Below are 26,164 nucleotides of genomic sequence, written 5' to 3'. Positions count from 1 at the left end.
CTTTAACAAGCAATGTTTAGCTTCTTTTTTCATTTATTTTCATCTAAAAAAAATGAGCGAAGGGAAACCACAGACAATCAGGCTGGGATGGGTTTGCCAGCAATTTACCCTGCGAGATATGGAGTTAGGTCTCCCTGTACCGATAGATCTTCATTTTTCCTTAAATGTTCTTTGCCGTCTCCCCTGCTTCTTTTTTTATTTTAGCTCTGGGATTATCCAGTAAACAGGAATGATGATTTCATTCATTTTTATAACCTAATCCCTCACAGGGTGAGGCAAAAGCTGTGGAGTGGGGGAGTACATGCTGGTAACTATTTTAGACTTGTAAATTTTATAAGTTCAAATATCTTACTCAGTGCTAGCACATGAGTAGGAAAATGCCTGGTTCAATGATGTAAACACAGCAAACATCAGCCTAGAATGAAAGAAGGGAAACAGAAGCAAGAGAGGTTTTTCAGGAGCATCCCTGGTTTTTACACATGAGCAATTTTTTTGGGTCTGAATTGCTCAAATGCGTCAGAGCTTTGGGAAAAAACAAAAACAAAAACAAAAAACAAACAAAAAAAACCAACCCTTTAGCTGCCGTGAGGGGGATCTGTTCTATGACCTATAAAATGCCGGGTGACTTTTAATTGTACGAAGGGCAATCTGCTTAGGAACCCGTGAAGCATATGTAAAAATCCTTTAACAAGCAATGTTTAGCTTCTTTTTTCATTTATTTTCATCTAAAAAAAATGAGCGAAGGGAAACCACAGACAATCAGGCTGGGATGGGTTTGCCAGTAATTTACCCTGCGAGATATGGAGTTAGGTCTCCCTGTACCGATAGATCTTCATTTTTCCTTAAATGTTCTTTGCCGTCTCCCCTGCTTCTTTTTTTATTTTAGCTCTGGGATGCATGCATATTTAACAAATCCTTCCCCACCGTGTGGTATTTGCCAGCCCAGTTCTAAGCGGCTAACACGTGTTACCATTTAAACAACTGTGTAAGGTACAGGGAAGCCCTCGGGCGGTGTGCAGCCGCTACTATTTCTCCTTATTTTGTAAAGGAGGAAACCAGGCGCAGAAGGATTAAGTAACTGTCCCAAGGTACTATACAGCTGGTAGCTGGTAGAATCAGGATTTGAACCCATGCAGTTAAGCTCTAGAGTGCTTGTTTTTAAACCAGTAAGCTATGCCTTCTTCTTCTTCAGTGGGACAGCCTCAGGGCAGGGTTATTGTTAGGCAACTCAGGGCTCCCTGAGGGCGCCTTTCAGTGAATAAAGTGGGAGGCATCTGGCCTTTCAGGATTGGCCTCAGAAGTCACCTAGTGTAACTTCCGCTGTAATCTCTCCGTGGAAGCAGTGACAATCCCATTCAGATCCAGGAGTGTGAGAGCAATGTCAAAGTGTCAAACAATTTGCAGCCGTGCTTTGAAGCCACCAAGTGAACAAAATACCAGCAGCAATAACCACAATATATGATACCCAGAATGGTGGGTTGGTTTTTATTTGCTGAAATGACCTTATGGTTTCCTATATTTGGTCCTCATTTATCTACAGCAGGAAATGGAAGGAAATGGAGTCTTTCCTTAAGGCAGTTCTCTGTTCCAACTGGTATTCTTCTAACGCCTCCCTTAGCTCTGACAGCCTTCTAAATGGCATCGGACAAGACTTCCACCGACTCAAGTTTCATTGATGTAGTTGTACCCAAATAGAAAATGTTCTGTTGCCTATATTCAAAACACATTGCTAAGCCAATTTTCTTTAAATTCTCCTGAATTTCCTCCCCTGGGAGGATTATACAACTGCCAAGTTTGAATTTTAAACTTTCAGATACTTTTGAGTAATACTCAGTGGACAGGGGGGGAAAAAAAAGTATTTTGGTAAGGTGGTGTGTGTGTGTGTGTGTGTGTGTGTGTGTGTGTGTGTTGTCCTCAGAGAAAATTGCAGGTTTTCTACTTTAACTTAACTGTAAAATGCTGAACTAATTTAGCTCAAATCTTTTGAATACAGGTTCAATTTATGGGGCCAGTGACTATCAAAAAATTTAAGCTGAAAAATATTGGAAAACCACTCAACTCACCAGAATCCTGGTTTTGATTAAAATCTGAGTTTGTGACCAATGTTGCTTTTTAAAAAATAGCTCTGGTGGATGCCACAATTAGAGTATTCAATGACATTTCTTTATGATGTGTCCCGAGGGAACAATTTGATTGGTATACAGAGAAAAATTTCAAAAGAGGGAACATTTCCTTCTGTGCCATGGTCTAAGACAGGCATTCCACAAGCAGACAGGCAAATATTGGAGTGATCGGGCTGGCTCATCTGTCATGCCTCTGTGGCCAAGGTTAACTCCAGTTACGTGGCTGGCTGCCAAATTTACCCTCTTCTCTCTCACCAAAGCAGAAGTAGACAAAAGATGGCTTACTGCAGCGTAACAGTCCACTATTCTATTTTCTGTGACAACCTCTAAATGTGCAAACAAAAACATTAAAATACTGTTGATGAAATTGTTTTTATTGATTCAGGATGGGCCAGTATGAAATCAAATCATTCAATCAGTTTAGGAAGAACTTGAGTAAACCCAACTATGCGGATCGTAAGTGGAGTATCTGAATGAACCCATGGAGTTGTCAACAACTTCAAGCTACCTCAGCTTTCGTAGGGCAACCAAACTTCTTTTAAAGTCCACATGTACAATATGGAAAGCTTAATGTGTGTTGGACTGTGGTTTAAGCAGCATAAGGTCAGAGTTAAGATTACCACTTCTGGGATTGGACTTCCAAGATTTGAATCCTGTTTCTGCTGCTTGAAGCTGAGTAGTTTGGGGCAAATTACTACCCTGCGCTTTATGTTTACTCTCTATAAAATAGGGATAATGGAAGTGCATGGTTTATAGTGCTGTGAGGATCAAATGAGTTAATTTATGCTCAGTGTTTATTTTTTTTTAAAGATTTTATTTATTTATTTGAGAGAGAGAGAGCAGGAGCCGGGGAGGAGCAGTGGAACAAGCAGATTCCCAGCTGAGTGGAGAGACCAACTTGGGGCTCAATCAAGACCCTGAGATCATGACTTGAGCCGAAGTCAGACACTTAACTGATCGATTTCCCCGGGTACCCCATGCTCAGTGTTTAGAAGGGTAATTGGTGCATTGTGAGTGTTCAGTAAATGTGATTATCATTTATGCTCTTTTTTGATTCTGATATCCTTACCAATTTATCAGTATACTTCTCTAGCCACGGCAACTGAAAGTAGGGGAAGTCCCACCTTCAGCGCAATCAGCTGGTGACTTGGGGTTGTCATTTATTGTCAACGAACATTGTGGGATTTTAAGGCTATCCTTATATGGTGGTGTCTGCTATAAAACCAAACTAGCTGAAACATGTGAAATAGAGCCCAGTAAATAAATAGCTGATATCCATAGCCCAAAGTAAAATGGTAGAGTGAAACAGAGTAAGTTTTTTTGTTTAAGGAAAAGAATGGAAGAAAAAGGGAAAGAAAGAAATATGCTTCCAGGAATCAAAGAAAAGATAGGCCACATTACTCAGTTTCGCACCTTTGAACTGGGTCAGAGTCACAGAGAAACTGGAGACTTTGGTGTCCCTCATTTCCCAAATGCACCCCTGATTTCTCCTCTACCTCGAACAGATGGAGGAAAGTTTGTGCAGGGTCATCTATGTCCAACTTGGAGAGATGTGCATTCAGAGGTTATGAGAGCAACCTAAGATAAATGTGAAGGAAAGTTTTCATAAAGAACTTGACAAGTAATCCCAACAAGTGGAGGAGAGAAGGGAATTACAATATGTAGTACAAGAAAGTAGTACATGAGTGAAAATTATTTAAATTAAGAGTCTATTAAATGTGTTATGTAACGTATTCTCAGATGAACTAATAATTACAAATACAGATACATCCTGCTAAAATTTCAACTTCAAGGATCAAGATGATTTTCTTCAAAAATATGAGTAGAAAAAGCAAGTTGAATATTAGGATAAAAATCAAGCTGACCTCAGACTTCTCTATAGCAATATCTATTGCCAGAAACAGTGGAGCAATGTCTTCAAGTTATTTGGGATAGATGTAGGATAAAGGGGGTTGACAGCAAAATTCTAAATGGAGCCAAGAGGGCATATAGATTTAACACCAACTAAATTGTATGCAAAAATTTAAGAACTATAATGTTTATGGTTTAATTACTTAATATTTGTAAAGCACGTGAGCTGTGCCTGGTATATAAAATGCACCATGTGTTAGTTAATGCATTAAATGGGAAAGAACTGAATCTCGTGAAATCCCTGAGTTCTTCTCAATCAAACCAGCTGAGTCAAAGATTTAAAGAAAAATGATGACTTCATTAAGATATTATAAGAAAACATTGGTGTGTTTATGACCACAGCATATGAAAAGACCTTTTTGAACTAAGACATACAGCACGGAAGTCACAAAATTAAGGATTAATACATCTAATTACAAAAACATTTAAAATTTCTATATAGAAAAAATGTGTTATAAAGTCATAAGTCAGTCAACTGATTGAGGAATATTCATAACACATTTCTGACAAAGGACTCATTTCTTTAATATATAAAGAGCCTGTAAAAATAAGAACAAAATTTAGGTGTGATACTAGTATTATGATATTTTTGTTTTTCTCACTTTTCAAGTCAAAGAAAAAGCAAGCACCCTGGAAAAATGGGTGAGGAATCTGATCAAAAACTGAAATATAATGGCCAATAAGTAAATGGTAAGATTTCAACCTCATTCATAATAAAAAGAAACACAAATTAGAATGAGATACCATTTTATCAATGTTTGATGACACACAAGGTTGATGATGATTTTGTTGATGTAAAAATTAATCAGTACACACTTTTTTGAAGGACAGTTCAGCTACAGTCTTAAAAAAAGGGGGGGGTTAAATGCACATATTCTGACCCAGAAAATCCATTTTTAGAAATGTACCCTCTGGATATACTTGGACATTTTTATATAAATTTATTATTGAGAAGGTGTGGCTATCAGTCCTTAGTGCAAAATATCTGCACATGAATATGTACACATGCCTATATGCATATGCTAGCATCTGTGTAATGTCTTGATTTCCATAAAGGTATACATCTGAATCCTGGTTACCTTTAGAAAAATTCATTTAGGGTAAAAAAGAAAGAGGTAGACCTTTATTTTCATTTTATGTGTTTTTGAACAGTTTAAACTTTTTAATGTATGTGTGGATTATTATTTTTGAAATTAACAGAGATTATATGGGTAACAGTTATAATATCCTTTCTTCATTAAAAATACTTTAAAATATTATTTAAAATAAAATGTGATACCATTCTTCAAATTTTAATAGTTTATAAACTTACATTGAAATGAAAGTGAATTCCTGAAAGTATTCAGATATTTAATAAATGGGGAGCAGTGCCTTCAGTTTACTGTGAGTGAGGAGTTCTGGGGGCTAAGCATTTGCCATTTGCATTCTGCTCTCCTGAGTGGCAGCTTGATCCCTATAGCAAGACAATGGCCTCTTTCCCTAGTTCTCCTTCCCTGAACCTGCCTTCTCCAGAGTGAGACCTTTAAACTCTCTTTAAAAACGCATATCCCTGGAGGCGTTCCTGTTGCATAGACTTGGAGGAGAGACCATAGAGTTCAGAAAACAGTCTGAAGTACAAGAGGTTTTCTTTGTACCTTAGTATACAGTAGAAAATGTTCCTTAAGGTGGGATTTCACAGAAGAACTAATATAGTCATTTGTTATTAGGGTGAGTCCACCTAATGCATGTTATTTCAAAAAGAAGTAGAGAGATAACTGGAGAAGAATTCTTAACTTTCAGTTCCTATTGTGTATAGCCAAATTAACAAAATGGGAGAAACACCCAGTTTCAATTTTTAATTACTGATGTAGTACAGGAAACAAGAGTGAACTGATCTAAACGTTACTTCCTATCTAAAAGTGCTTCATTTGTTTATTGCTGAAAATGAAGGAAGACATGTGGGAAAGCAATTCAGACATCTTCCAGTAACCCCATAATGAAAATCACTTAAATATGCAAAGGAGGTAAGTTATAGGAGACTTAACTTATACCAAACATAGCGAAATAGTTATCATTCTGTCTGATTCTTATTTGGCACTTTGGGATACCGTTATTAACTTGCCAGTTCAAGTGAAGCTAGACTTCACTGAATTCAAACTTATGCTGAATTCAAATAATAAATAGTTCTCACATAACCAGAGAACCTTACTCCTTATACTAGTTTTATGACAAATGAACAAATAACAAGTAGAAGTAATTTCTTTTCACCTCCCTTTCTCCCTTTGAAACTAACACTCTATAGTTTCTCAAATGGCCAGGACAAATAGGATACAATGTCTATGTATTTTAAAATAGCAGGCACAAGGGTAATACTTGGTTATAACCATGGTCCTGAGGTTTCCATTATAGGAACCTAACCAAATTAAAAATATTCAAAAATAGATTAAATTGCATTCAGTGACATTTTCTGTAATTATGTGTCATATGTTTGCAAAATTGTATTTTGATTTCACGTTTGAATCGCTAGATATGCTAGTTCCATTCATCAGCATATTAAAATAATTAACTCCCCTAAATCCCCATCTTTTCTGTATACATAATAGCTTACTTGCCTAATAAGATGCTAGAACTATAATTTGATGAATCAGTACCAAGTTAGCAAAAATTAATTGTTAGAAGAGCAGGAGGTCTATTGTTAACATTAATTTTTCAGGGATTTACTACAATGATAACTTTTTTTTTTTAAAGATTTTATTTATTTATTTGACAGGGAGAGACAGAGAGAGAGAGGGAACACAAGCAGGGCACATGGGAAAGGGAGAAGCAGGCTTCCCGCTGAGCAGGGAGCCTGATACAGGGCTACATCCCAGACAGGACCTTGGGATCATGACCTGAGCCAAAGGCAGACACTTAAGAACTGAGCCACGCAGGCACCCTTAGGGCAATGATAGTTTAATTGTCTTATAGCTTTTCTCTGCTATGGATTAAACCAAATACTGCCCATCTGTTTGCTGCTTTATGTATGCAAATTAGTCTGTTATAAGTTAATTGTTCAAACACAAAACTACACCCTCATAGCTTAAAAAGATTCCTTTCCCGTTGTCTGCAGACTTAGTTTACTCCTCCATATACACTGACTGGCATGAATGAACTTGGGGAAATAATCTTAAAGACTAATCACTGATAGTTGGGAATTGAAATTTTGGATTCTAGAATGAGGGGTTGTCTCCCCCCCCAAGAATTTTCTCTGGGTCTGTATACTTGTAAACCGAGCATGTTCCTCCTTCTGCACTTCCTACACTGGTTAATGTCATGTAATCCTTTTCCATTCCCTGTGGACCGTTAAGTGCCATCAGATCTTATCTCTTCAATCTCTTATAGCCTTCTCCTTTGCCCCATGCTTCTGCTGAGTTCAAGGACTTCTCATCTCTTGCTTGAATAATTACAACAACCTTTTAATTTGTCCTTCTGCCTCCAGTTTGGCACTACTCCAAACAAAGATCATGCTCACTTCTACTAAAGAGATTTTTTCTCCAAGGAGATCCTATAGGGAGAAGTCCAAAGTCCTTTGCCCAGCAAAATGCTGGCACCCCTCTCTCTTCTGTCCAGTCACACTAAATTGCTGACCATTTCTTTAATGCATTTTGATGTTTCATGCTTTCCTGCCTTTACCCCTGCTGTTCCTCCTGCTTAGAATTCCCTTCCCCCTTGCCTATCTGCCCAACACCTGCTCGGTTTTCATGATTTGATTCAAGTATTATATTCTCCCAGGAAACCTTCTCTGACCTCCAGGAGAAGGTAGTCACTGTGTTGGTTCAATTTTTGTACCTTGTATAAACTTCTGTTTGATGGATTTGTGTTAATCGCTGTGTTCATCTTTGTTGCCCCAGAAACGTAGCGGTGCCTGGAAAAGTCAAAGTCATTGAATGAATAGATGAACAAAGAAAAGGCAGGAAACAGCTCTCCAAAGCCGACAGTGTTATTTCATTCGTGGCAGAGTGCCATTTAAATTTGGGGTGCTTCAGACAGGTGCGATCTCGGGTCAGTAGATATTCTGCTGACTGTCATCCAGTGTTTATTTTGAGTTCCACCAGAAGCTGAATCTAAGTCAAGGATCTGAGTACAGGTAGGTTACAGGGAGGTGGTGAAACACAATCAGGGCAATAGAAGAGTGAGGCAGGGCAGGGAAGGCAGCGGATAAAGGATGCATTATCAAGCCTTTCGTGCTACAGGCAACTGGAATTTTGGGGAGTCACTTCCCCTCTCAGAGGAAGGTGAGGTACTGATACACTCCCATGAGGCATTAATTGAGGGCTTCTGGGAGGTATGAAATCCCTTAGCACATCTGGCCAGCACAGCACAGGTCAGCCTAGCAAACTCAAGCAAATGGAGAAACCCCTTGGTTGGCGGTCAGGGGTGTGCTGGAGTGGACAGGGCTGAGGGGCTGGTGGTGGGCTGCATCTTCTCTTCCAGTGCCATTGAGTGGTCACTGCATAGTACACATGAGAGGATGAAATAGGATAGTTTGCTAAATCCCTCAAGTCGTATACACCTCACATTATTTGCTCAACAAGTAAGTTCTGCATTAATTAGGGCAGAAAGCAACACCTTTTGTATCCTGTTAAGACAGTTTGTGAAATATTTCCCGGGGTGAGAATGCCCATTAAGAATCACTGGTTAGGGGAGCCTGCGTGGCTCAGTGGGTTAAGCCTCTGCCTTTGGCTCAGGTCATGATCCCAGGGTCCTAGGATTGAGCCCCACATTGGGCTCTCTGCTCAGCTGGGAGCCTGTTTCCCCCCACACCCTCTCTGCCTGCCTCTCTGCCTGATCTCTGTCTGTCAAATAAATAAATAAAATCTTAAAAAAAAAAAAAAGAAAGAATCACTGGTTGGGGTGTCTGGGTGGCTCAGTCGATTAAGGGGCTGCCTTTGGCTCAGGGCATGTTCTGGAGGGTCCTGGGATGGAGCCCCACATCAGGCTTCCTGCTCAGTGGGGGAGTCTGCTTCTCCCTCTGCCCCTCCCCCTCAACTCATTTTCTCTCTCTTCCCTCTCAAATAAATAAATAAAACCTTTAAAAAAAAAGAAGAATCACTGGTTAAAGTGATTCTCTTGGATTGCTGTTGTTCGATCTGAGTATTTTTTCTTTTATCATAATTCTTAAGTTGCTACCTCCAAACCACTTTTGCCCTTGCAGAATTCTTACTGAACCAAAAGGTAAGTAAGATGAAAAATATTTCAGCTAGTCCCATGGAGGGCACTGTGAGGCGATGAACATGATTGATGGCTTGAAGGCTAACTCTGCCAGCTTACTAAACTTCCTGTGGTCCTACCAATTGTAAAAAGTGCAGAAATATGCAAATGAAGTTTTAAGTAGATGATGAATCCCTGGGTATAAATTAGAACTATTTTCCTGGGAGATATCTTGTAAAAAATAAGTGACCACCCAGAAATCCTACAACAAAGCCAGCATGTAAACCCTTGGATGAGTTTGTTAAAGGCCTCCAGGTAACTTCAAACATTTCATGAACTATCTGGAGATATTATTTCAGATACCAGGGTAATTCTTTCCTTTATGTTCCTACACTCACTGACTCAGCTTCCTCCCCTCACTCCTGCTTCCATTCCATGCACATTCCTTCCACTCAATTCTTCTTCTCTACCTGTGATCCAGAAACACCATCGAAGAGCTGTTGTTAATGCACCAGCCCTGCAGACATGGACCAGCCTTCTTCTGGAAACACCCCTCCTGTGAATTCGAAGACAAATTACCACGGTCTGCTTTTCATTTCTCTGAGACTTTCTCTGCATCATCTTCTCCACCTTCCTTGGCAATCTTTTCTTCTCTAAATGGCTGAGATTTAGCTCTGAAATTGGCAACCCAATCCCCTAATCCTTTTCCTGAGCTATAGTCTGGTGTCTCATTATCTGGTCTATACTTCCATGAAGATATTTAACCACACCCAAAAAGAACCACTCCTGGATCTCCCATCCACCTCCGGTTCACACTCCTTACTGTGAACAGCACTGTAGGTTTTCAGTCACCCAAGCCCTAAAAACTGCAGATATCAATTCTTCCCATGCCCAACGCTACTGGCCATCTCCAGGCCACACCTACCCATCTGATCTCCCTTATAGCTCTCACACTGGTTTCTTTTTCACTGGTGGACTTTAGGCCTCCATTACCACTCCATCACCATTATGTGTACAGTTTAAGAAGCTACTACCCGGTCCCTTTACCTACAGTCTCTCTATTGTCCCTAGTCTTCACCACTATTCCAAATATGAAATTTGTTTCCTTCACATGAATCTCTAGCCTTGTCATTCCTCTGGTAAAATTATTTCACAGCGATCCAGTTATACAAAATACAGTCCAAGTGCTTTAGACTAGCAGTTAAGATTCTTGAGGTCCTCTGCATAGTCCCCTCCCTTTGAGCAGGATCTGGATCCATGTCTAGGATGGGCCGTGACTCCCCATATTAGGTTATATTGTATGGCAACAGGTGATGGGATTTTTGCAAATGTAATTAAGGCCCCTGATCAGTTGAATTTGAGTAAATGAAAAGGGAAATGGGCCTATGCTGGATGACCCTATAATCAGGTGAGTCTTTTAGAAGAGGGTCTAGTAATCAGACAGATGTTCTCCTGTTGATATCGATGAAAGAAAGGATCATGAGTGAATGTTATAGATGCAAGGAAATGAATTCTGCCACTAGCCCTATAGGCCTAAAGGAGTACTCTGAGCCTTAAATGAGACCAGCCTTGTGAGATCCTGAGTAGAGAGCCAGCTAATCCATGCCTAGCTCTGTGACCCATAGAAACTACGAGATAATAGAGGGACATGAAACCACTGAGTTTGTGGTAATTTGTTACATAGCAATAGATAACTAATACAACTGTCCTGCTTTAATTAGCTCAATGGGAGATTTCAACAGCTCAGAGAGTAGGAGCAAAGGAAATGTGAGATATTTGTTTTTCCTGCCAGCTCCTTCCCAGCTGACCTTGAACCAGAGGTGCCCCACATCTGCCAGTGGCTCCCTCCTGCAGCTGCTGCTTTCTCAGGGCTCTGTCAGGGCTGCTTCTAAGCCCCTGTAGGCCCAAGGGTTATAAAGCCTCCCTTTGGCTTCCTCATCCAGGGCCCAGGGGCTTCACTCTCCCTTGTCATTTTCCCTCATCTCAGCCCAAACCTTTGTATAATGCCTTCTGTTAAACTTCCAGAAATTCTTTGTTAAACAATGTGCCATCACTTTCCTGCCGGGATCCTACCTAAAGAATGCACTTACCTGTGGTCTCACCATGTCCCTGTGCAAATACATGTGCAGATCTGAGCTACCACCCATTCTCTTCCAGGTACCTCCCTGTATTTTCTCACCTGAGGTTTTGGCTTTGGGTTGTGCCTACCGTGTAGAATTGAGGCCGTAGGTATGGTGGCAGTGGAGCATGGCATGGGGGTAGTGGGGAGAAATACTCAAATGAGCAAGAACAAGGACTCTAGAAGAGAGTGCCGATAGGGTTGCTTACTCACGTGTGTGACCTTGGGAAAATGGCTTAATCCCTCCAAGCACATTTTCTTTGTCTGTAAAGGGGCGTGATAATACCCACTGGGCAAGATTCTTGGAAGCATCAGCTAGAAAGCAGCTAGCATGGGAAAAGCAGTAACTAACTGCATTGGTGGACCTCTACTACTGTTAATGCGGACATTCATGAAGACACCCACTGATCCTACAGCAATTCTTGTCCTAAATGTTCCTCTCAAACGCCATCCCTCCTATAAATGTAATGAATCTACATTTCAGAAGTGAAGTTGTTCTTTCTTCATTAAACCTAGAGCTGTTGTTTTTCACTTGAAGTTATTATTCATGTATCTTACATTTACTCATTGGGAATTTGTTCCATCTCTTCTGCTGAATTCTAAATGTATCATGGGCAGAGACTGTATTTTTGTGTAACTTGAGACTTGAGTAAATAGTGCCATGGGCATAATTGCTACTCAGTAAATGTTTGAAGACTGAATATGTAAAAAGAAATATGAACCATTGACTGATCACAATCCAGTTAACACAAGATCAAAATATTTTAGTATCATTGACAAGATAGGCATTGATATATGGTAATGAAATAATATTTAATCGATATCTAAAACAGCCTATTGGAAAGCCATAATTATTTTCCAGATGCTATGTTCATTGAACATTCACTCTTGGTATCTACCAAGTGCAAAAGAAAATAACGTAAAACAAGCGTAATTTGGAAGAATCAGTGACCTAATTTGCATGTGTATAGTAATTTAAATTTTGCAATATTTCTTTTGACACATCATCTTCTCATTTCTCACAACAGCTTTGTGAAGAGATCAGCTGTTAATCTCTACATGTTATTCATGAGAGAGCTGAGACTGAAAATTTGTTATTGTCTCAGATCAACCCAAAATGCTGACCTTTCTGATGAAATATCCACTGTCTGGCAATATGATAAAAGCTTTTGGGAGAAAAGAAGAAAAAAGAAAAAAGGCATGCAAAGTCCTAGTTCTCAAAATCAGGCCATAATATTTCAAGCAGAAAGCTGAAAAACACATTTCAAGATATATAGAGTGGCAATCAGGATCTTTTGTTTGTATGGCATTTTTAAAATCTCCAATTCCACACATGTTTTATGCATTTGACCTTCATCATGCAGTCTGAGGTAAGCAGAATATGTATGTGTATGTGTGTGTATTTTTTTTTCTTTTACCCTGATCAACAGATGAGCCCAAGAGATGACCATTTTATTTTTTTAATTAATTGATTTATTTTTGAGAGAGGGGAGAGAGGGAGGGAGGGAGGAAGGGAGAAAGAGAGAAATGAAGAGAGAGAGCCCCAAGGGAGAATCTTAAACAGGCTGCAAGCCCAGTGGAGCCCTACACAGGGCTCCATCTCACAACCCCAGGATCATGATCTGAGCTGAAATCAAGAGTTGAATGCTTAACTGACTGGGCCACCCAGATGCCCCAAGAGCTGACCTTTTAAATTCAGCCATGCACAACTGAAATAGAACGAGAATCTCAGTCACCCAATTAGGTCTTGGGTTGTCACCAACTTGTTGATAGAATACCTTCTGTGTACATCCTAAAATACAATCTAGTCAATTCACAAAGCTCATTCTACCCTAATTTTTTTTTTTTTAAATTTTTTATTTTTATAAACATATATTTTTATCCCCAGGGGTACAGGTCTGTGAATCACCAGGTTTACACACTTCACAGCACTCACCAAATCACATACCCTCCCCAATGTCCAACTACCCTAATTTTTAAGATCACTTAGTGGTTGCCTGAAAGCAGCAACCTGCTTTGGCCTACTAAGCCTAGTTTTACAAATAAATCACTCCACCCTCTGATCTTTCTACCATATCTAACCACACACCAAACAGGTCAAAGTTTGATTGACGAGATGCTGCTCTTTTGCTGTGGCTGCTGGTCCCTGTGAAGTAAGTATTGGTGTTGGGTGTCACACTAGTAACAAAGTGATAGTATGCTAAAAAGCCAAGAGGTTTCTCAGGGGAGTTGCCACAGGTTTCAGTGGAATGACAATTACAAGGTAGATGGATCATTTAATGCCTGCTGTGACCTTTACAATAGTAAGGATCATTTTAATGTTAATTTGCATAATGGTTGACCTAGCAAGAACAATGGTGAATGCTAATAGCTGCAGGATGCAATAAAATTAAACATTATCTGGGCTGAACTGCTAAAGGAAAAGTTGCCAAAGTATGACTGTTTAAGCACTTAATTTCATCGTAGGTCATGTCCACATATAATCAAATGCGGATTTCTGGAATCTCTTTAAAAAACTGGTAAGAAATAACTGGAAGGGAATAGCAACACCCTCTTTCATACTTACAGAGTATGTTTTTCTTTCTTTCTTTCTTTTTTTTTTTTTTTTAACATCATTTGCTTTTGTGCTCTAGCAACTACCATCAACCCTTCCCCCAAACTCCACACCCCCACTCTGGCCACTCCTCACATCTGGCAGATAACACCAAATTTGATTTGCCCACAAAGAATGAATCTCACCTTATGGACTGAAAAACTTGTAATAAACCTTTGAAAAAGTAAGGCTGGCCACAGTTGGCAGTAAGTGATATGCTCAAAGCTCAAAGACACTGACACCTAAATTAATAAACTTGCATTCTGAGTTACAGGTGGAAGGTGGCTATTAGCAGAGAGTAAAAAGAGAGATAGGTCATCCCCATTTAGAGTTATAGTTTCTAATTATTTCTGTTGCTTGGAAAGTGAGCAGGTATGATCACCCTGTAGTTTGTACCCCAATTCAGCCTGTGGAGATTATTTATTTATTTACTTACTTATTTACTTATTTATTTAGGGATTTTTTTTTCTACCAACACTTGGAATTCATTTCCACCACAAGAGGGCAGCCATCTCTAAAAAACAACCAGAAAGCAGGACTCTTCCATAAATAGGGCCAAAATTGAGGAAGTTGTGCTTGGGACAGGCATTCAGCAGTCCCTCAGAAATCTTACATCATACTTGAAAGAAATCCTGTGATGGGCAACACTGAGATGGAAGGGAGAGCCTAGAAGTGTCCATTTTCTGTCGAAGATTATTTCAGACACGGACAAAGTTTCAAATTTGCAAGTAATGGAGGCCTCAAGCTGCAAGGCAACCTTGATGTCATCGCCAGAGATTTAGTTTTCATCTTGACTCAAGGAGCATCCAACAGCTGTCATCTTTCTCCTCCTCTTTAAAAGCTACATACTGATTTAGGTCTCATTGTTTTGTTTTCTAAATCTCCCTGATGATAGAAACAATTATTAACTTCTCAGTTAAACTTGATAGGGAAGGAAATAGTTTTGGAAGCACAATAAACAATTTTTAAGGTAAGTGTTTAAGGGTAGGATATGTTCTGTTGCCGACTTGTTAGGGAGCCAATGCTGCAGAGGGACAAGCAGCCTCTATAGCATGTTATTTTCAGGGGAGAAAAAAGTAGCATGCTCCTGAGTATTTCCCCTCCCCCACCCCATTTATTTTCCTAGTAGGTAGGCTTCCTCCAAAATACCTTATTTGACCTTTATACTTTCAGAAACAGCAAGTGCCTAATTCCCCTCTGTGGGTTGCTAATCCGATTTACGTGAGCAGAACCTAGAATTATTTTAGCTTCCCAACTGAAAAAATAATACACATGGATAATATGCTGTTAAGAGCTCCGGCTTCAGACTTTTTCTGCTTTGCAGGCTGGAGGTTCTGTGCAAACAAACTTGATTTTGCTGATCTGGTTTTTTCCAAAAAATTTCTGCCCTGGGCTTCTGGGCAACCTGGTTGGTTGTGTCATGCACAGAGGGTCCTGGAACCCTGGGAGGGACAGAAAGTCTTAACCTTGAAACCATGGTGCGGCAGATTTGGACAATATTTGGCTGAGGAGGACAAGTGACTTGAGCACATGTCGCCTACCTGCTACTGGGGCCTGGTGGGTCAGAAGGTTCTAAGGTCTTGCACGCTTGGATCACACTGTGCATTATTTTACCTTCCTCTGAGCTGCCAGTCGCCTGCTCCTGAGTGGGGCAAGATAAATATCACAGAGCATGAAGTAATGGCTACCATAAAAAATAATAATCATCCTCTCTTCGGACCGCCAAACACAGGAGTCAACGTTGCGAGTATCATGTAGAGCGGGACCATATCCAAGTCACATACGTAGATACGTAGACGTATATTTATAGAAAAGTACTTTCGTTAGCGTATATTTACATATATAGATCTACTGATAGAGACACACGAATATTTTCGTATGTTACATGTACATTTATCTGAATAGAACATTTACATAAACATAAATGTATACATAAGTGTAAATGCGTACTCACGCGTTTACATATGTATATACACATACCTGTGTGTGTTAAAGTTAAATGACACCTATTTTGCAATCTGTAGTATTCTTTTAACTCTCCTACCCTGGGGAAACAGAAGTGTCTACCCAAGCCCATGCCACGCTGCTGTGTAACTTGGTTGAGGTCTTTTTTTTTTTTTTTTTCCTTTTTTTCATCGTCTAGTACCGAAAAACTTCAAACTGAAAGTTGAATAACGGGCCGGGTGGGAAATAAAGGCCCGACCCTGTATTTGTTCCGAATTCCGCCCCCGCAGTCCCAGCGAGGGTCCCGCGCTCCAGTAGCTCTCCCCTTTGAGAGCAGGGGCTGGATGCGCGAGCGCCCCCCTCGGTGGCCACGCGTCCCCGCCCTCGGCCCCACCCCGCCGCGGCTGCCCCGGCGCGCCGTCCACACCCCTGCGCGCCGCTCCCGCCCGCTCGGGGATCCCCGGCGAGCCGCGCCACCGAGGGGGAGGTGTTCGGCCTCCGCGGAGAGGGTGACTGCGTCCCCTTTAAAAGCCGCGAGCGCCGCGCCACGGCGCCGCCGCCGCCGCCGTCGCCGCCGGAGTCCTCGCCCCGCCGCGCTGCGCCCGGCTTGCGCTGCGCCTGCCGCTCCGCTTCCCACACCCCGCCGGGGATTGGCAGCCGCCGCCGGACATCAGCCGCCACAGGCTCCGCCGCCGACGCGAACTACTTCGCGGCGAGCGCCTCGCGGATTACTTAGTGCTCCGAGGCACCAGCGCGCCGCAGACCTCGCGCGGGCTGGAGCGCCCGGCCGTGCGCGCCACTGCGCCGTGGCCTCGGCTGCCAGGGCCGCGCCAGAGCCGAGCACCGGCGCGCAGAGCGCGAGGGAGCCGGGAGCCGAGCCCGAGCGCCGCGATGCCGATCACCTACTGCGGGAGCACGGGGGCCTGCGACGCGCCGGTCGACGTGTGAGCGGACCCCAGGCTGGCCACAAAGCAGCTGGCCCGGGGGCTAGAAGGGCGAGGGAAGAGCGCGGCCACCCGCCTCGGCGGCCCGGGACTCGGCTCGACTCGCCGGAGAATGCGCCCGAGGACGCCGGAGCGCCGGAGCCGCGGGCGTTTCAGCTGGCGAGCGCTAATGGGGGTGCGCTGGAGTAAGGCAGAGTGATGCGGGGGGGCAACTCGCCCGGCACCGAGATCGCCGCTGCGCCCTTGCCCGGACCCGGCGTCTCTCAGGATGGCTGCCCCGAGCCATGGGCCGCGGCGGAGTTAGCGCGGAGCGCCCGACCCTCGCCCCCCGAGTGCTGCAGCCGGCCCCGCGCGGGGCCACGCGTCCCGCGGGCGCTGGTTCCTAAGGACAACGACAGCACCAGCTTTTCCTCTCTCCCTTCTCCTCCCTGCCTCGCACTCCTCCCCCTGCTCGCTGTTGTTGTGTGTCAGCACTTGGCTGGAGACTTCTTGAACTTGCAGGGAGAATAGCTTGCGCTCCCCACTTCGCGCCGGTGCCTTTGCCCCAGCGGACCCAGCCTCGCCGCCTCCGGACCCCGCGTCCCTCCGCTCGTCTGCTGGGCCCGACCCCGAGACGCCGTTCCCTGCGCGAGGAGAAGGACTGCCCCGCCGGCACCCGGGAGGAGGAGGAGGCGAAGGAAGGGAACTTGGTCCCTGAACCAGGTCCTTCGACCAGAGCTTTTTCCATGTGGAGGCTCTTTCAATGGACGAGTCCCCGCGTGCTTCTTAGACGGTCTGCGGTCTCCTAAAGGTAGAGGACGTGGGCCCCAGGCTGGGACTGGGGGTTTGGGAGCGGGGCCTGGGCGGCCGCTGCCGCCTACCCAGTCTTGGGGCTGGGCCTGGCCGGACGTAAACAGACCCCCCTCCAGGTCCACGTGCAGCCGAGCCCCTGCGGGGATGCCCCCATCCGACCGCCCCGGGCGACCGTCAGCCTAGCCCTCCTGGCTCGCACTCTTCCGCCCCTCCTCCCTTTCTTCTCTTTAGTATTTTATTAGGGCTGTTAACACTTAGATGATTTAAAAAAAAAAAAAGTCACAGAAATCCCTTCAAGAGGGTGGCCTCTGGATTTCACCCGTTAGTTGCCAACCCTTACGCCCTGCCACCGTCATCTTTCTCCCTTATTCAAGTTTCTCAGGAAGACCTGCTGTCCACTCAGAACCAAGTCCCATTTAGGAAAAAACTAGAAGTTGGGGTTCTCCCTGTTTGTTTCCAGGAATGAGAGCTGGACAGTACTTCAATATCATCTTCTATTGACACGTGAATTAATAGATACTAGTTCGAGGAGTATACATGTGTATCTTGACTGCTTGCGGGGGGGGTAGTTCGGAGTCGGAGTGGCCTGTCTTGACACCTCAGAGGTTAGAGATGTGGGCCACAAGTTGCAAGTGGCTTCGAAAGTTGTGGCCTTGAGTTTACTGGGTCTGGAAGTTATAGACTGTGTGTGTGTGTGTGTGTGTGTGTGTGTGTGTGTATCAGGAAGTTCTATACAGTGCCTGTAAGGAAGTCACATGCACCATTCGTGCGTGTTTATATTCAAGCGAGCGCTGGGCAATGTGTTTGGGTTTGTTTAGGGAACGGAGAGGTGTCAGACCAAGCGGTGGTGGTTTCCCCAGGTTCCCTGCACAGGCTGTCAGCGCGAGTGTCACAGAAAAAAAGGTGACAGTCTTGACGCTGGTGGGGCGTGTGTGTGTGTGTGTGTGCGTGTGCGTGCGTGCGCGCGCGCGCGCGCAAATCGTATCAGATGGATGAGAGTGAGATGGAAGGGGAAAAGCCTTCGGGCTCGGGAACTAGGGGCTTTCCGTTCTCCCAAACGTTGGAGCTTAGCCCCTTTCAAGTATCTCCGCGAGTTTTGCAAACCAGGTGGGCACCCTGGAGGAGGAGGCAACGGACTGAACGGGAGCCCGGGGACGCGGGGGCAGGAGGGGAGAGGGTTGGCCGGGGAACGCGGTGACTCACGTCGGTCCTGTCCGCAGGTCGACCATGGTGGCCGGGACCCGCTGTCTTCTAGCGTTGCTGCTTCCCCAGGTCCTCCTGGGCGGCGCGGCCGGTCTCATTCCCGAGTTGGGCCGGAGGAAGTTCGCGGCATCCACTGGCCGCTCATCTTCCCAGCCCTCGGACGAAGTCCTAAGCGAGTTCGAGTTGCGGCTGCTCAGCATGTTCGGCCTGAAGCGGAGACCGACCCCCAGCAGGGACGCCGTGGTGCCCCCCTACATGCTGGACCTGTACCGCCGGCACTCGGGTCAGCCGGGCGCACCCGCCCCGGACCACCGGCTGGAGAGGGCAGCCAGCCTCGCCAACACCGTGCGCAGCTTCCACCACGAAGGTGAGGCGTGGAGCCGAGAGTGGGGGCGGAGATGCGGGGGGAGAGCCACCTCCAAAAGCTCCCCACCGTGGGCTGACGGTTGGCATCCCTGGAAAGGCAGCTTGGCCAGGGCGCCGCCGCAGACGTTTCCATTCTTGCCTTTTCCGAACCTGGCTTTAACGCACTGCCTGTGTGGCGCGGGAACCCGGGATTCCCCTTTGGTAAATCCGCACTCTTTTCTTGGCTTGTAGCCAGAAGAGCGACTCCTCCTCCAGGAACTGGAGAGAAATCAAGTGATGGGGAAGATGAGGACAAGAGGCATGCCCCTAGTCAGTTAAACGTGCAAGAATTTCGTAGAGGAAGAATGAAAAGAAGGGGGGCAGATGGGGATCTCTTTTCCTCTGTTTGGAAGCCCTTGCCCTGTAAGTCTGCTTCTCCTGCTTAAGCTGGGGTTTCAGGTTAGACACAGCCAAGTGCAGAATTTTCAGAGATACTATTGAAAAATCAAAGCCTGGGTCCCAAAGTCTTTCTAATTTTCAGTTGATCTGGGCCTGGTTTGGAAGATTTCGAATCCCTGTCTAATCCCTGTGGGAGATCAATGCCACAATCAATCTTATTGTTTCCACAGTGACTTTCTTGTTTTGTGCTTAAATCTGAGATGGACTCCTTAGTAGAGACAAGGCAAGCCTTCAGATAAAAGCTTTTGCAGCAGCTGCCTGTTTTTTTTTTTTTGTTTGTTTGTTTTGTTTTTTGTTTTTTTTTAAATGTGCACTGAAATGTGGATTTTTTTTTTTCCTTTATGAGAGTGGATGTGGTTTTCCTAAGGTAGGATGTTTCTGCTTGTTTCATCAGAAGAGCATTTAGTGAATTTGAAATGTTTGAGAGGAACTGTTGACATCTGTTGTACCCAAGTTCTTGGATCAATTAGTCAAAAATATGTTCTACACTAGTTCTTTTTTTCTATACTTTTAAATTCCCCTTTGGCTTAATACGTTGCAAATAGAGCATGGGTTTCAAGTTCAAGAGAAAGATCCAAAGCTGTATGTCACAGAACAGCCACTTGTAGGTTACTGGGCAGTTGGAAGTAAAGTGCCCCTTTTCTTGCCTTGAGGTGGTAAATTTCAAGTAGAAATCTATGCTCTGATATGTACAAATAAGAAATATTGCAGCCAGGCATTTTCTCCCAGTGTGAAGGATGACTACACTTTTTGTGAGAACAGCTCTGGATATTGCGAAGAAGTCCCAAAGGCAGGTTGCATAACGAAAGATACTACTACATCAAAGCAGGCGTACACTGTAAGGGGGACACTGAATTGATAATCCGTTTATCATAACCGGTCATTTTCCAGCACAGTTCCAAGTAAGGTGCTTTTTGCAGTAGAGCGCCATGAGAAAGGGTATAAGATACAATTTTACTCCTTCAGGATTCACTGACTAACGCCAGAAGTTGTCTCTTGTCATATATAGTATTGTTTTCACTCCTGAATGTTCTGTCAACATAACCTTGGGATGGTTATAGATGTCCCTTATCATTCCCAGCTGATGCTGATTAGAATTGTTTTTTTCTGCATAGGAAAGTAGCGAGAGTAGCTATTTCAGTCACCTCTCCTGGAAATTTAGCCTGGAACCACTCTTAACTATTTTTAAGGCCAGGAAGGTACTGTGTGTCTCTTCTAACCTAAAAGAAGGAATATTTAAGTCATTTGACACCTAAAACATTCAGCTGCAGGAGGATTCCTTCAGTAAAGTTTGTGGATTTCTCCTTCCTCTAGAAGGGGCTTGATCAAAACTAAACGGGCTACAAATTATTTGAGTGTTATTTTAACTTAAATAGCATGCTTGAGTTTATAAATCAGAATTTATCACTTTAAAAGTGTACATGTTATGTGCAAAACAGTGCAAAGGTAATCAACCTGCTTAAAATCAACTGAAGAGTAATGTCCCATCTTAATGCAGTTACATGATAGAGAAAAGCCAGGTAATTTTTTCCCTCAAATTTCATCAAATCCATTTCTTCTGTTGTACTAACAATCTGTTAGTACATGATTGTTAGGCCACATAACCTATTTTTCAAAGACCATTTCATTTTTGTGTAAACCAGGAGGTTTTTATAAACATCCTTGTACAATGCATGGCACTAAAAATCTTTTAATCAACCATGTGATTAGGGCAGCTGGCTTTAAGAGCAGAACGTGGCTCATACAACCTTAATGGGCATTTGTTTGGTGGAGGACTAAGGGCCTGATTCCAAGAACTACCTGTTGGTTTTATTTGTGGGTGGGAGCTGGGTGATTTGGTGAAATGGCTAAGACCAGAGATATCATGGTTATCAGATATCCACTGCGGTGTGGAGGTAATGGGACCACACGGTAGGCAAGCTGAAACAAAATTATCAGTTGTCATTTCTCCTATTCAGCTTTGCCTAGTCCTCTGTATATAATCCTTTTCACTCAGGAGGACCCACGTGCTGCAGCAGTTTTCTTTTCTCAATCATTAAAAAGTTCTTTGGCCCCACAGACCTTTCTCCACTGCCACGGAGGACAGAAAAATCACTTCTGCAATGGGGAAGAGTGTTCTGTGCTTTGCTGTAGTTAAAAACACATTGAAACTGGTTGACTTGATTGGCCCTGCAAAAAAGTCTTTATGCTTTCCTGCAGAAAGGCCTAAGTGGAATATGGAAGGACATGTGCTTGCTCTCCAGACTCTGAAGGATACAAGTCTTTTTGAATGAAACAATGGAATTGTTTGCCTCCTGACTAAAGCCTTTGAATAGAGATTAACTCTTTTCCCACAGATGTAATTATCATGAAAATATCTGTATAACAGGAGAGTTCAAGAAGCAGTTGCTGCCCTAAAAGAGAGAACTTGTATCACAAACTGACAGTGTAAGCAAAGGATATACACACTCCCCAATGCAATACCTGCCTGATGGGCTTCCCTAGTATCCCCAGGTAGTTCAGTGTCCTTAAGAAGAACTCCGACAAAGCAAAACAGGCATTCTCTTTGGAAGTCTTTGGAGGTTGAGGCTTTGGTGCCCAACAATTGTTTTTGGATTAATATTTTCTGCCCTCCACTCTTTTGGTGGTTCCTCTGTATCCTTCTCATTGAGCGGTTTTGTCTTTTTTTTTTTTTTTTAGATTTGTCCTTTGTGTATTTCACTAAGTAGTCAAAAGACAGTAAGAGGACACATAATCATTCCAAAGGTGTTGGAGTTAAGGCTGGGCAGATCAGGGTTTGTAAGGATGACCATACTTTTCCTTTAGTTGCCATATCTTTTGTTGTCTTTTTTTTTTAAAACAGTTTCCTTTTAACCTTCTTATTTTATATATTTTTTTCTCCTTGATAATATTAATTCTTTAGCCATTATTTTAAATTCTAGAAAATATTGTTTCCTATTCTCAGTCACTTTGAATTCATTTCAGGGCAGTGATTTCCAGTCTTACTGATTTGCTATAGTATCCCTCCCAGTTGTCGTTGTTTTCATGGATGCTTTTGGGCCAGAGTGTTGCAAAATTCTCAAAACATGAGAATTCCCTTTTCTGTTAAGACTCACCATTCTTGAGGACAAAAAGGCAGCTGCAAGGTATCAGTGGTTTCAGACAAGATCTTTATGTCCCAGGGGCCCTAAAGAGTAGTAGAGATACAACTATTCTTAGTTGTATCTTCTCTCCCCTGTACTTGGGTGATAGTATATTTCTGTCCCTTTGGTTGGGAAAGAATTTATCCTCTGGTTATTACTGTAGCAAATATAAATGTACCCCAATTATTTTTGACATTTGCTTGAGTTTGTTTAAGATTTTATTTATTTGAGAGACAGAGAGAGAGAGAGCATGCACGAGTGGGGGCAGGGGCAGAGGGAGAGGGAGAAGCCGACTCCCTGCCCTGAGCAGGAAGCCCTAAGTGAGGCTGGATCCTAGGACTTGGAGATCATGACCTGAGCTGAAGGCAGGCTCTTTAACAGAGCCACCCAGGTGCCCCTTGCTTGAGTTTTTGACTCCTCCCCTGTGTCAGGTAGTGGCTCCTAGTGGCCAGAAACTTCAGAACTGTAGTAGACTCAGACTCAGCTCTTCATTTATTAGCTCTGTGACCTTAAGAAAGTCCCATAACCTCTCTGAGCTCCCAAGAATTTCATTTCCAAAATGGAGATAAGACTCCCTCCCTAATCTGTTTGTTGTGAGATGATTCCTGTAACAATCTTTGTGCTGGACAGGGCACAAAGAAGTCTCCAGCACGCCAGAGGCATTATCCTGTTGACTTCTTTCTCTTATGTCCAGTTGCCCCACTTATCTAGGGAAGAGGAGGCCAGAGTGAACCCAGGCTGGCTGAGGGAATTCAGACTCCTCTTTTGTATTACTTGGATGTAGACAAATAATTGACAGAGTATAGATAATTGTTAGAACTTCCCTTTTGGAGGAGAGGTCACATGTCACTGGTGCCATATATTTCTTTACTTCCCCCCATTTCTGCAGCCGTAGCTCCATCTTTTTGGATAAGAAAGATAAGGCTCAAGAACCCAGGTCTAAAATGGGCTGGAATACACAAATCCCTTTACAAGTTCAGCTTTTTCAACAAGCGTTATTTACAGAGACTTGATAACTATATAAGCCTCTAAAAAAACATACATCATCTACTTAGGTAAATGCTCTATATTTTTAGAATCCCCAGGTGTGGTGTAATGATGTGCAGCTTTTTTTTTTCTTTACTTTATTTCAAATAAGTTTTGATTTTTCTACCCTTAAGAAGAAATTCAGTCCTTGCAGATCAAAGGAAGTGGTGGTAGGTGCCTCAAACTTGAGCTGTTTCTTACTGGATTTGGAGTTGTCTAACTTACCTCTGTGACCTGCATCCACAGGGCCAGCACCAGAGTCCTTTGTATTAAGGACAAATAGACGTTCTTTTTTTTTTTAAATTTTATTTTTTTCAGTGTTCCAAAATGCATTGTGTACCACACCCAGTGCTCCATGCAATACGTACCCTCCTTAATACCCACCACCAGGCTCACCACCCCCCAAACCCTCAATTTATCTCAGAGTCTACAGTCTCATAGTTTGTCTCTCCCTCTGATTTCACCCAACTCACTTCTCCTCTCCATCTCCTGGTTCTTTTTTTTTTCTTTTTTTTTTTTTTTAAAGATTTTATTTATTTGACAGAGAGAGATCACAAGTAGGCAGAGAGGCAGACAGAGAGAGAGGAGGAAGCAGGCACCCTGCTGAGCAGAGAGCCCGATGTGGGACTCGATCCCAGGACCCTGAGATCATGACCTGAGCCGAAGGCAGCAGCTTAACCCACTGAGCCACCCAGGCGCCCCTCCATCTCCTGGTTCTTAATGAAGCTGGGAATTCAGGGAAAGGTCATCACATTACTTGCTATTTGAGAGTGGAGCTCTTGCCTTTGCTAAGTTACTTCCTAAGTGAGTAGCCTCCCTGCTACTTAACTTACAGTGAGATTTCGAAGTACATGAAATTGCTGTTTTTTTAACATGTCAAATCTAGTCAAACAGTGGCAATTTTATATGATTCACGTCAGTCTTAGATTTATCTTCTGGAGGTTTTTTTTGTTTTGTTTTGTTTTAATTTGACAGAGATCACAAGCAGGCAGAGAGGCAGAGAGAGAGAGAGAGACAGAAGAAAGGAAACAGGCTCCCCGCTGAGCAGAGAGCCCGATGCCGTACTCGATCCCAGGACTCTGGGATCATGACCTGAGCCGAAGGCAGAGGCTTTAACCCACTGAGCCACCCAGGCACCTCTGGAGGGTTATTCTATTGTACACCTCCTTTATACCCATCTTTACTCATTCTACCTGTTTTTCATGCTGGTCTTGGGGAGTGTCCCTTTGGTGTGTCCTCTGGCTGTGTATGTGTCTGTGTGTGCTCATGTCTATATGTGCTCATAACTTCTCATTTATGGATTTGGAATCAGAGTTTTGTTGCAGTTGTGATTTCTCTGGGTACCTTATTCCTTGCGGCCCCCACCCCCCCAACCTCCCCTGTCCAGGCACCTTATTAATACAACTGTTCAGCAAAGGCCCTGGATAATTGGCCTTTCTTCCCCCGTCTTTATAATAAAAGAGAGTGTTCTTAGGTGTGCTGGTATCAGAGAAATCAGTAGTTCAAGCCAGATCTGGCTCTATGTTATTACATCTGGGGGACACCACTGATTTTTATGTCACTCCTTTTTTCTTTGGTATCTGTTGGCTTCTCAGCTAAAAGAATACCTTCAGTGGAAACATTAGAGGGCCCCTGGATTACAGGGAGGGAAGGAAAGAAGGAGCTAAACACAATCCTTGATACTTGTTGGAGCCACCAAGAAGAGCCCTGCTCTGATTGGTCGGAGAGTTATTTTAGAAATAAATTAAGACAAAATCAGAATGAGACAAATCATGAGAGACTCTTAACTCTAGGAAACAAACTGAGGGTTGCTGGAGGGGAGGTCGGTGGGGGTGGGGTTACTGGTGATGGACATTAAGGAGGGCACGTGATGGAATGAGCACTGCATGTTGTATGCAACGATGAATCACTGACCTCTACCTCTGAAGCTAATAATAGACTGTATGTTAATTAATTAATTGAATTTAAATAAAAATTAAACAAAAAATAAAAATACTGCCTGGCCTGAAGTACCATCAGCTTAGAGTGTGAATAGCTCCCCAGAAGTATTCCCAACAGGTGTAGCTTTGCAGACATGAGGGGACCATGGAGGGTTTACTTCTTGGCCTGATAGTCTCCACATCCCAAGTAGATGAGCTTTGGAAGATCGTTCTGCTGCCCACCCGTGGACTCACCTCCTATTCCTTGGCCAACACTACTGTTTTATCTTCTCATTTTTATATTATTTGACCAAGAATCACTTTAAAATATGCTCCTGGAATTTACCATTTCAATGTGAAAAGCATCCTTTAAAACTTTCACCCTGTAAGGTTTGCCCTATAAGGGCAATCCATGAATTCCTAGCACTGGCCTCACCTGGGAGCTTACTAGAAATGCAGGTCCCACCTCTCAGGTCCCAGCCCAGGCCCCCCCCC

The 26,164-nt window shown here is 43.4% G+C and overlaps 1 protein-coding gene across 2 annotated transcripts in view; it reads left to right on the top strand.

Moving 5' to 3' along the window:
- The first annotated feature begins 17,503 nt into the window (after positions 1–17,503).
- LOC132008118 (bone morphogenetic protein 2) overlaps positions 17,504–26,164 on the top strand; it is a 12,134-nt gene continuing 3,473 nt past the window's right edge. The window contains exons 1-2 of one of the 2 annotated variants that reach the window (XM_059386504.1): positions 17,504–17,593; positions 18,816–19,165. In XM_059386504.1, the coding sequence (XP_059242487.1) occupies positions 18,823–19,165 (343 nt within the window). In that variant the 5' untranslated portion in view covers positions 17,504–17,593; positions 18,816–18,822. Of the gene's footprint in view, positions 17,594–18,610; positions 18,703–18,815; positions 19,166–26,164 lie in introns of those variants that run through there. The other variant, XM_059386505.1, reaches the window with a different exon arrangement.

The sequence above is a fragment of the Mustela nigripes genome, unplaced genomic scaffold, assembly GCF_022355385.1.
Source record: "Mustela nigripes isolate SB6536 unplaced genomic scaffold, MUSNIG.SB6536 HiC_scaffold_75, whole genome shotgun sequence".
NCBI lineage: Eukaryota > Metazoa > Chordata > Mammalia > Carnivora > Mustelidae > Mustela > Mustela nigripes.
This window is presented reverse-complemented; position numbering and strand designations above follow the sequence as displayed.